General features: G+C 43.1%; 1 protein-coding gene across 3 annotated transcripts in view; it reads left to right on the forward strand.

Moving 5' to 3' along the window:
• The window catches only part of LOC307169532 (uncharacterized protein), a 91,601-nt gene that overhangs the window by 25,310 nt on the left and 54,243 nt on the right, over positions 1-12,048 (forward strand). For 2 of the 3 annotated variants that reach the window (XM_079890238.1, XM_079890237.1), the window contains exon 4: positions 1,539-2,074. The exons of the other annotated variant lie outside the window; for it this stretch is intronic. In XM_079890238.1, coding sequence (XP_079746364.1) covers positions 1,539-1,545 — 7 coding nt within the window. In that variant the 3' untranslated portion in view covers positions 1,546-2,074. Of the gene's footprint in view, positions 1-1,538; positions 2,075-12,048 lie in introns of those variants that run through there. 3 annotated transcript variants of the gene reach the window in all.

The raw sequence follows: 12,048 nt of genomic DNA on the forward strand, positions 1-12,048 counted from the left end.
CTTTTAAAGCCTCTCTGTATGCAATCGAGCTCTCTTTCCACAAAATGCGAAATACCTCTAGTTTGTTTTCTTCCAGTTGCGCTTCATTCCTCTGGCTGCTCTCTTAAGGGCAGAGTGTGCTTGTTGTACCACGGCGATGGACTATTTTCTTTAATCTTCTTTAAGCGCAAAGGAGCAACTGTGTCTAAAGTGCTGGAAAAGAGAGAGCTAAAAGTTTATGTTGCAATGTCAAGTTCTGCTAAGCTATCCGGGATGCTGAGATGAAGAAACTGATCAGGAAGATTATTAATAAAGCAATCTTTAGTAGCAGAAGTGATAGGTCTCACATATTTGTAACACGGAGTCGGCTTTGCAGCCTTGGCTAAATGAAGTTTACACAAGACTAGATAATGATCTGAGATCTCATCGCTCTGCTGCAGAATTTCAACGGCATCAACATCTATTCCATGTGATAATATTAGATCTAGAGTATGATTACGACAATGAGTAGGTCCTGACACGTGTTGTCTAAATCCAATAGAGTTCAGAATGTCTTTAAATGCCAAAACCAATGCGTATTTTTCGTTATCTAAATGTATATTAAAATCACCAACAATTAGTACTTTATCTGCAGCCAATACTAACTCTGATAGAAAGTCCGCAAATTCTTTGATAAAGTCTGTATGGTGCCCTGGTGGCCTGTATACAGTAGCCAGCACAAATCTTAAACCTGATTTATCATTTACACTAGATAGTGTTACATTAAGCACTAACACTTCAAAAGAATTATATTTAAAACAAGACTTCTCAGTAATTCTGTAGATATTACTATAAATTACAGCAACACCTCCCCCTTTGCCTTTCAGACGAGGCTCATGTTTATAACGGTAATCTTGCGGGGTGGACTCATTTAAAGTAATGTAATTGTCTGGTTTTAGCCAGGTTTCTGTCAAACACAGCACATCTAGGTTAAAGTCTGTAATCATATGATTAACAATAAGTGCTTTTGAAGTAAGGGATCGAATATTCAGCAACCCAAGCTTTAGCATTTGTTCATTCGTATTATGTCTGTTTTTTATTTGTTGAACAACAATTACATTTTACCCTTAGATGGGTTTAGGGATTAGATAGTTTTTTGTATGTCATAATTCGGGGAACAGACATAGTCTCTATATGATAATATCTAGGTGAAAGAGGCTCTATGTGATGGGATTTATCTGACCTTGGTGACGTGAGACGGCTAGCAGACAGTCGGTTTAGCCAGTATTATTATTGCAAGTGACTTAAAGGGATAATTCACTCAAAAATGAAAATTCTGTCATCATTTACTCACCCTCAAGTTCAACAGAACAAAGAAACTCATACAGGTTTGGAACAACTTGAGGGTGAGTAAACAATGATAGAATTTTCATTTTTGGGTGAACAATCCCTTTAAGATTTTTATTTTTTTTAGTTCATAATAAATTAGCATTCAGCTGCAACTTCTACAATCCAACATAACAATATTAAAGTTTGAGCTTCATTTCACTAAGTTTTCTTTCTACCGCTGTGATTTTCAGGTGCTAAAGATGAACAAGATGATCAGGAGTGTCTGAGGATTGCTCCGATCCGGGAAGACAGGAAATGGGAAGAGTGCAACAGGAAACAGTATGTGTGTGCTGAGTGTGTGTGATGACCTACGCTCATTTGTTGGTGCCAACAACGGTTAGTTGGCTTGCCAGTTTATCCTTGTAAGGGACCTGCAACATATAAGATAATTTTAGTGTTGACTTCTTACCTGTGGACAACTAAAAGATATTGTGAAAGCAGGCATTTACTTCATTTTCTGTTGGTAATTAAAATGTATCGTATAACTTCTTATTAGCTCTGTTCACTTGATTATGGTTATCTGGGAAATGTAGGAAGAGTGTGTTTTTTATTTTGTTCGTATATATTTTTCCTCCAGTTTCTGGTTAGAGAGGAAGCTCAGGGAAGTTTGTGTTGTTGCTTCTTTTCTTTTTATTATTTTAGGCCTTACTCTCTCCTGAAGATTTATCCCCATCTTTTGTTAAGCCTTTTTGATATATGAAGGAAATAAATACTTTTCCTTTTCCTTAAAGTTGTGTTATGTTTTCACTCTGAGACTGAGGCTGAAGTGTGTTCTGCACATATCTTTAAATCTCTACGTTATCATACTTTCTTTTCCTTTGTTACCTCTCCTCCAACCCCTAGACTGGGAGGGGAACGCGTCACGGATCGCTCTGAGACTTTAGTAAGATTCAAGCGCAGCTTCATTGGAAAATCCAGAATCGTAGTCATATGCCAGACAAAGGGTCAAAACACTTGCAAACAATCCACAATAAAAACACAAGAGACCAGGGAGAGCGCTCAGATGTGCAGTGTGACAACTACAAATCCTTGATGAGAAATGACAGAGAGAACATGGTATAAATAGGCTGAGACAAACAATAATGACAAACAGGTGGAAGCAATAATTCATGATGAGTCCAGGCAAGGATTATGGGGACTGAAGTTTATGGCTGAGTGGCAAAGGTCAGAGGAGGAGTGCCCTCTAGTGGCCGACCTGGGCACACCAGCTGGTGACTGAGACAGAACACAAGATTAAAGGTGCGCTATGTAAGAATTTTGCAGTAAAATATCCAAAAACCACTAGGCCATTGTTATATATTTTGTTTAGTTGATTACTTACAATCACAAACTATTTGTAAACCATGAGAAAATTGTGTTTATAACCAAGGACATGTGAGGGAGTCGCCAGTCAATGGCGTCAAATCGCGTTACCCTCGGTTTAGCGCTCGTACTGCCAGTGCGATCCGTGGGGTTGTGGGACCCTAGGCAAGATCATGAAGATTGGCCCCACCGGAGTAAAAAACTCTGAGAGAAAGCACATGAGATGACAATTTCAATATTTAAGTTTATAAATGTGTATTAAGTGTAGCATTCAGCATACAGATGAAAAAATGTTTACATGAATTTAAACAAGAGTACAAGTGAGTTTGAAAAATGAAACTAAACATATGAAACACAAATAATATAAATTGTACATAAAAAATAAATCAAATAAAAAATAAATAAATTCTATAATAAAATATAAGGCTACAGATTTAGATTTTTACTTTGCGTGACTTCAAAGTCGTCAATCAACTCATCATATGACACAGTCTCGCATGTTTGGTGGTTGATACTCAGAATAGCAAGTCCTGATAAGCGCTCCTGGGCCAATGTTGATCTTAGGTGTGTTTTGATTAGTTTGAGCTATGAAGAGTTTCTTTCTGCACTGGCTACAGTAACAGGTAAGGTCAATGCGATTCGAAGAGCGGTCCAGAGATTGGGGTAAATTACTGAGCGTGAATAAATGACAGGAGGCTATGCAGGGTCATTTTGCTTGACGGCAGCTGTGGGGAGTTTGTCAACTCAAGAGCAAGTTCCCTTCCACTGATGTCTGCATCTTTGTTTGTCGATAGAGTTTTACTAAGTGTCTCACATTGTGCTCCCAATTCACCTAGTGTTAGACTCTTGAAGTTGAGGAGCACGCTGAACTTGTCTCTCACTTCACTGAAACTGACAAGCCTGTCTTCAACAGAAGATTTGACAGCGTCTACAACCGTGTAAAAGAATGTCACTTCTAGCACCTTCAACGCATCCATGAATGGTTCATCATGAGCTTCATAGGCGAAGTGTTTCTTTGTGCTCCTCAGCCTTTTCTGCTTCAGTGTGGCTGAACAAAACAAGAACGCTTCTAGCACGTGTATTCACCTGTGTCAGCTGTGTTGCCGATGCCTCGAGAAAAAAGAAAGTGCAGAGCGCGAAAGCACCAAAGTGACTGAAGGATTGCCGTAAAGCAATATCTCTGGTCGTACGATGTGTATGACGTCATTGACACTTTAAAAGACTTTTTAAAGCAAATAAGTGACTAACACCCAGCAGTGTGTAATTTCTGTGCATCTCCTTTCGAATACAACATTCAAATTACTAGACAAAAAAATATATTCTGAGAAAAGTGGATTTTGATAGGTGTAGCACCATAGACCTAGCCTACATCAAGATGTTAGGTCTGGCAACTTACCATAGACACGTTCAATCCGAGGGGCGGGATAAACGGCTGTCTTTCAAATTCCCTCTGCTCGCAATAAGACAGCGCTTCAACCAATCAGAGCGTTTCCCAACAGCGGAGCTAGTTGATAGATTCAACTTTTCCCATATCTGGCCGGCAAAACGACAAACACATCTTCCTTTTTTTAAGAATGACTTAAGTGCTGTTCTATGCTCTTTTCTCAAAGAAAAACTCCAGAGTCGCGGCCAAAGCCGATTCGTAAGACTGTTCTCCAGCAGCCGTCATTATTTGTTTTCAAGTAGCAGCTAGGGATCCGTCGCAACTCTGTCGTCATATGTTAAGCCCGCCCCACCTACTCTATACGCAACGTGATTGGCCTGACCCAATTTAGGTTTTTGCAGCTCGAAAGTCTATGGAGAGTTGCTAGACTGCCCTGGCTGCAAAATACATTTTGCTGCCGCTAGGGTGCGTCTAGATTTCTAGGCTACCATAGACCTCCATTCATTCTGCACTCGTCCTGTGAACGCACTCATGTGGAGCCAGAGTGGAACTGCACTCGTCCTGTGAACACACTCATGTGGAGCCAGAGTGGAGCTGCACTCGTCCTGTGAGCGTCCTCAAGTGGAGCCAGAGTGGAGCTGCACTCGTCCTGTGAGCGCCCTCATGTGGAGCCAGAGTGGAACTGCACTCGTCCTGTGAGCGCCCTCATGTGGAGCCAGAGTGGAACTGCAACCAGTTCAGAAGCTGGAAGAGTACTGAGAGTGGAACTTATCCTCTCTGTGAAGCCTCACTTTCTGTCCAATCAAGAGCGCATTTCGCTTTGGGTGTCAGATAGGGTGTTGGTGTTTGGGGTTAGGGTGGGATTAGGGGAGAGGGGATAGGGTGTTGGTGTTTGGGGTTAGGGTGGGTTTAAGGGAGAGGGGATAGGGTGTTAGTGTTTGGGGTTAGGGTTAGGGTAGGATTAGGGGAGAGGGGATAGGGTGTTGGTGTTTGGGGTTAGGCTGGGATTAGGGGAGAGGGGATAAAGTGTTATTAATTGGGGTTAGGGTGGGATTAGGGGAGATGGGGATAGGGTGTTAGTGTTTGGGGTTAGGGTGGGATTAGGGGAGAGGGGATAGGGTGTTGGTGTTTGGGGTTAGGCTGGGATTAGGGGAGAGGGGATAAAGTGTTAGTAATTGGGGTTAGGGTGGGATTAGGGGAGATGGGGATAGGGTGTTAGTGTTTGGGGTTAGGGTGGGATTAGGGGAGAGGGGATAGGGTGTTAGTGTTTGGGGTTAGGGTGGGATTAGGGGAGAGGGGATAGGGTGTTAGTGTTTGGGGTTAGGCTGGGATTAGGGGAGAGGGGATAGGGTGTTAGTGTTTGGGGTTAGGCTGGGATTAGGGGAGAGGGGATAGGGTGTTAGTGTTTGGGGTTAGGTTGGGATTAGGGGAGATGGGATAGGGTGTTAGTGTTTGGGGTTAGGGTGGGATTAGGGGAGAGGGGATAGGGTGTTAGTGTTTGGGGTTAGGGTGGGATTAGGGGAGAGGGGATAGGGTGTTAGTGTTTGGGGTTAGGCTGGGATTAGGGGAGAGGGGATAGGGTGTTAGTGTTTGGGGTTAGGGTGGGCTTAGGGGAGAGGGGATAGGGTGTTAGTGTTTGGGGTTAGGCTGGGATTAGGGGAGAGGGGATAGGGTGTTAGTGTTTGGGGTTAGGGTGGGCTTAGGGGAGAGGGGATAGGGTGTTGGTTTTAGGGTGGGATTAGGCGAGAGGGGATAGGGTGTTAGTGTTTGGGGTTAGGCTGGGATTAGGGGAGAGGGGATAGGGTGTTAGTGTTTGGGGTTAGGGTGGGATTAGGGGAGAGGGGATAGGGTGTTAGTGTTTGGGGTTAGGCTGGGATTAGGGGAGATGGGATAGGGTGTTAGTGTTTGGGGTTAGGGTGGGATTAGGGGAGAGGGGATAGGGTGTTAGTGTTTGGGGTTAGGGTGGGATTAGGGGAGAGGGGATAGGGTGTTAGTGTTTGGGGTTAGGCTGGGATTAGGGGAGAGGGGATAGGGTGTTAGTGTTTGGGGTTAGGCTGGGATTAGGGGAGAGGGGATAGGGTGTTAGTGTTTGGGGTTAGGCTGGGATTAGGGTAGAGGGGATAGGGTGTTAGTGTTTGGGGTTAGGGTGGGATTAGGGGAGAGGGGATAGGGTGTTAGTGTTTGGGGTTAGGGTGGGATTAGGGGAGAGGGGATAGGGTGTTAGTGTTTGGGGTTAGGCTGGGATTAGGGGAGAGGGGATAGGGTGTTAGTGTTTGGGGTTAGGGTGGGATTAGGGGAGAGGGGATAGGGTGTTAGTGTTTGGGGTGTAGCAACAATGGCATCTGCTTTTCAAATTAAGGAATCATGTGACGTCAAAACACATCGTCTGGTTAATAATTTCCCCAGAGGGACATTTGAGCCATAAAGAGGACCCTGTTTTTAAGACCCCCTTTGTAAAACCCCCCTAGTTCAGTATTGACTTCCTGTGATTTTACAGCCTCAGGACATTCCAGAAGACACACACACACACACACACACACACTCGTGGACTTTCAACCAGAAACCCACCACGAGATGCAACTGAAGCACATTTCCATATATGGACTTCACATAGTAAAATGTCATTTTACCATTCATTACAAATTTATAATAGAGGTGTGACTTGCTAGAGTAAAATCTTGAATTCTGAAGGTTCATTGAAAGAAAATCACTCAATAGTGTCTTGTAATACGACCTGGACCTGGTCATAAACCTTTATGGTCCCAAAGCTGCAGCTCATCCAGTTCCTTGGCAAACCAACATTCCAACACATTTACTTTTCATGGAACTCTTCAGAGAAAACTCTTCAAATGTTTGATACATATTCCTTTATTTCCCAGGTGCCTTCACTTGCCATAACGGAAACGATGACAATTTTATTGTGTGTTTAATCAAACTTTATGTGTGTGTAATTATGCATATAGATGTAACATCATGTTGCCCCGACCTTTATCTGTCATAATTAGTATCTGTCTGACCGTCCTGTTTTAATTCAACCCGTCACACATAGTAAATTACAGTAAGATGTATTGTTCCAGGTGTACAATCTTAAGAAGAAATATGAATTCTTTCTCTCATAAGACATATGGTGAAAGTAGGCGTTTTCTCCTTCACACAAAGAGAATTTTCCCGCTTCAGAAAAGACAATCTGATTCGCTGTCGTTCCAAGAGAAGGCGTAAACAGATGTTTGTTAAAAGGCAGAAACCCCCTCATCACACTCTCTTCCTTCTTCGACCCCTCTTCTCTCTTCGATCCCGCTGACCTCCTCCTCTCCTCCCCGGCAGCGCTTCTCCAAGGATCATCTGAAGAAGGCCTTAGTCTTCTCCTCGGACCAACACATGTTCGAGTAGCTGCCTTGCCTTTGCAACTAAGCTCATCCGTGCCTTTCCCCTCAAAAAGGGAAATGATCTAATTTTCTCGGTAACTTAAATTCAAGTAAGCCTTTACATCGTCTTGCGAAACGACCCAGAAGACGAAGCCAGACGCAAACCAGCCGGACACGCGCACGCGCGCGTCCCCTTTTCCAGCATCGCACTGAAAGAGTACAACAGCTCGCAAGTACTATCTATCAACCTAAAAGTTGATTTCCTGGTCTCTCTCTCTCTTAGGTCTGCGAATTAAGTTACCCTTCTTCCTCTTCTCTTCTCTTTTCCCCCTTTTTCTTTCTTTCAGTTCATTCTGATCACTTATGTTATTGTTTGGTTATATGTTGTTTGTTTATTGTTTGCATTTTTACGTACGTATATATTCATAGCTCATATAATCATAGTTTTGCATTTATTAAAATTCATAAATACTTTTCACTGCCTCTGTGTTTGAAGAATCCACCTTATAAGTCAATGAATCTAAAAAAGATCCTTTTATAAGCTACAAAGCTCGATATTGTAGACTACTTGAGTAGTTTTAATTAATAAACTCAGAAAGTTCGATGTCCTTGGCCAGAACATAAAACTTTCTTGAAGTGCGTGAATACCTCTTCTTACCTGTAATGATTTTATATTTATTTCGCTGGACGAATTAAATGTTGGTCAGATCAGTTACAGAACCAGGTAATCTCGAAAATTGATAAAATAAATGTACATGCGACTTATGAATTATGACCATGAGTCATAAATATTAATATCTCAAAATTCCCCATATTCTTGAGCTAATTCATATTTACCCAGAGTCGTATTCGTTACATGTTTTGGTGGAGTTATTTTAGGCAGTTTCAAACTTTATTTGGTGGAACAAATTCAGTTTCAGTGAATGTGTATTATTGGTATTAATAATTGTAACGTTACACGCGCGTTTTGAATTGTGAGGTAAGTCGCTAAGGCGAACTCACTCAGCTGACGTTAGGCACAAAGCCAGCTCAGCTCTTCAAAGTAACAGTTCCAAAAAATGTCTAAGCATTTTTAATCACTGTTAAGAGCTAAAACTGCAGTTCATGACATTACATTGTGTCTCTGTAAAGACGAAGCAAAACTCTTTACAGTTAGTACATGTAATATGATTTAAACCGACTAAATGAAGACGAAGGATCTCTTTTAGGACGAAGGCGTAAATCTGACCTGGGCAGTGCCTCAGTTTCAGTCGTAATAGGCCTTATGATAATACGTTAACGATAAAACTCCTGGTCAGAAATTGGCCTCGCGATCCAATTTCGTAAACCTACGCAAAAATCATAAAAGGGCTATTTTGATTAAATGCTTATGGGAGATGAGCAGATAATTCATGCTCACAGCTGTTTTGATGCCTGTTGTGCTCACAGCTTAAGTAAACAGATGTTTAATGCCTGTTTGCTCACAGTTTCTAGTGATTAAAACAAGAAGTTTTAATACCTGTTTTTATGTAAACCGTTTTATATCTAATGTGTAATTGAAGACCAGTTTTTTGAATTAAGAAAAGATGATAGTCCCTGTTCTTATGCTAAAACCGTCTCAATGTGTAATGTAAATGTGTAATATAAATGTGTAATCCCTGTAGTTACATGTTGTGAAACTCGCATTTTCCGCATGCAACAGAGCGCGAAATACTCGTGATTTCCACTGATAAAAATCTGCTGTCTAAATTGCTGAATCACGTCACCGACACTAGAGGGCAGCCTCTAGGTGCGTGGCAGTTCTCAAATCACGCGCGCCCCACCGACGTCATCCTACGTGAGCGTCGCCTCCCACTGACGTCAGCCTGCGCGAGCGCAATTACGCCCTCTTGTGGCGTTCTAAGATAACACCTGCTTTCAAGTTCTTTTCCTCTCTGCATTCAGTTTCTCTCTCAAATACTTAACTGCATTCAAGCTTAGCTTATGCTGATATTATTTGGAGTTAGACAATTCCTTTTTCTGTTTTCGACTGTCACACTTTAAGTTAAGTTCGAAAAAAAGAAAACTTTTCGAATTAAAAACTTAGATTTGTTTCACTCAGTTCATTGATAGGTCCACCTAGGAAGAAGCACGCCACCGTGTGGCCATCTTGGGTCGACTTATCAATATCTGCTTAACCCAGTCTGCAATTGAAGTGTCTCATTGCTACCCTTTTCGTTTGATTATTTTTATAATCAATACTAATAACTTCAGTGTTATTGTAAGGATTATGGGAAGTCATTCTGAATTTCAGTTTAATTAATTTTAGTATTGATACGTCACTGTCATCATTCTAATTTTCTTTCCTTCCTTATTTTTATTATTTTGAACCTCCCCTTGCATGCTTAGTTGAATTTCAATTCAAACTAGTTTGAATTTTAATTCAAAATTGTGTCTAATCAGCCAGGGAAGACCACTGAGAAGACATACGGCCCTCACCCTAGTGGCACAAACCCACTGCCGGGGCCTATCCCTCTGCCTGCGTCTCAAGCCTGTGTTGTTATTCACATTTTATTTCATTGATAATTTTTTTTCTCTTCCCTCTTTTCTCCAAGGGGGGGGGGGGGGGTGGGGTAGGTTATTCTGATAAATCACCATCAGTTATCATAATTTCTTTTTTTGTTGTATCACTATTTTAGTAAAGCCTTTGCCTCTGACTCCTGCATACATATTTACCCAATTTGATGAAACCAGAAAGCCTTAATTCACATTAAGTCCAACCTCTTAATCCCTTATTGTGTATCTATCGGCAGGACTCAGTCAGTGTTTATAGGCTTAGGCCTCTTTATTTTAATTTTATAACACTCCCCGTGTTATTGTTTGTGACATTTCATTGCAGACCAATTCACTTCCTTGTGTTGTGTTTCCCTTTTCTTCCCTACCTTCAACTTTGTTGTTATTTTAATTTTTCCCCATTTCTGTTGTGATTTGTTTCTCTCATTTCACTTACAGACAGAACCTAAGAGAGACCCCAGGAAAGCTGAATAATAGAGTAAACAATCCAAGCGGGCGTCTTTAGACGACTCCCAGGCTACCGCCTGTCAAAATCTCTATTGTGGGTTTAGCCATACCCACGAAATTGGCTCCGCTAACTGTCGGCATCAGTTAGCCCGAAATTCTCATAAACGGCCTAGCCCGTATGAGTATAGCTCATTTGACCCTAAAACAAACTTGCATTTTGTCTCTTTTTGTGTGTGCTGTGCTTCTCTCGCCAACAGTAAGCCGAGATGTCGAGCTCACCCTGTCCTGCAGTCCGCTGGGACGACCTTGAGGCATGGCTGAGGGACATAACAAAGACCGTGCTGCCCCAGGACCCACATCGCTCGAGCCAAGAGCAACGGGACACAGACCTGAGCCAGTTCGAGTCCCATGATCCAGCCCAGACATACAGCCACGAGCAGCTGTCCAAAATCTTCGGAAACCTTGCACTCAAACTCGTCGCCAGGGCCCGGGACAGCGAAAGGAGCAACGCCGACCTGCAGCAAAAGACAGCCACACTACAGCTCCAGGCCACAGAGGCCCTGGAGGACCGAGCACACACACAGAGCCGTCTAGACCAGCTACTCTCCCTGACCGAGGAAGAGGACGAGACGGACACAACGCTACAACAGGAAGTTGAAAGACTTCAAAATGCCCTAGACGATCTTCATCGGCACACAGACCAAAGACAACAGTCGGAGGAACTCACCCGGAAGGAACTCAACGAAAGGCTCCAACAGGCTGAAGCCCTCCTTGAGAGAGCAGAGACTAAAATCCATGAGCTCGCTCAACAGAGACACGATCTCGAAGACGAACTAGACATGGTTCGCAGAGAACTGAGACATGCTTACAGACTTAACAGTGACAGGGAAGGGGAAGAACATCTCACACCGTTTCCCCCTTCCAGCGAGTCCGCACCTTTCAGCCACACACCCAGAGCTGAAAAGGGGGGCGAAAGCCCACTGCACAACACCTCGCCTGTCAGCCAAATACCAAGAGCTGTAAAGGGTCAGAATCCTCTCCAGACGGATTGGGCCCCCAGCAACAGCTCTCGTCCAACCAGCCTTGACAAGCTGGCCAGAAACATTCCTACGTTTGCCGGAGACCACAGTGTTCATTCTTACCTTCAAGACATTGATTTTCACCTGCAAACTGTCGCTAACGTGACAGCTTGGGACAAGTTCTACTTGTTACGAATCACCGCAAATAGAGAAGTGCGTAGCTTCCTGGATCGACAACCAGAGGCTGTCAAAGCAGATTACAAGCAACTGCGACAAGCTTTGATCCATGAATTCTCTGACCCAGAATCTGACCAAGGGTTTATCACGGCCCTCGACGTGAAACAGGCCCGACTTGAACACCCAAACTCCTATTATGGCCGACTCCGACAAACGTTTTTCGGAGCAACCGACACCCCAGGTATGGAAGAAGATGTGAACTTTAGAACGTTATTTCTGCGGAATCTACATAGCAGCGTGAGTAAACATCTCGGTGTGCTCGTCTGCCCACGAACCATGTCTACTCGAAAACTCAGAGACTTAGCCCACAAGGCTTACACCAAGCAAAGGGCTATGGATGAAAAGACTGTCGAAACACACACAATTTACTCCGTCTCTGAGCACTGCTCAGAGCCAGACGGCAGGTGGCAGCACG

This window comes from Squalius cephalus, assembly GCF_949319135.1.
Source record: "Squalius cephalus genome assembly, chromosome: 1".
Taxonomy (NCBI): Eukaryota; Metazoa; Chordata; class Actinopteri; order Cypriniformes; family Leuciscidae; genus Squalius; species Squalius cephalus.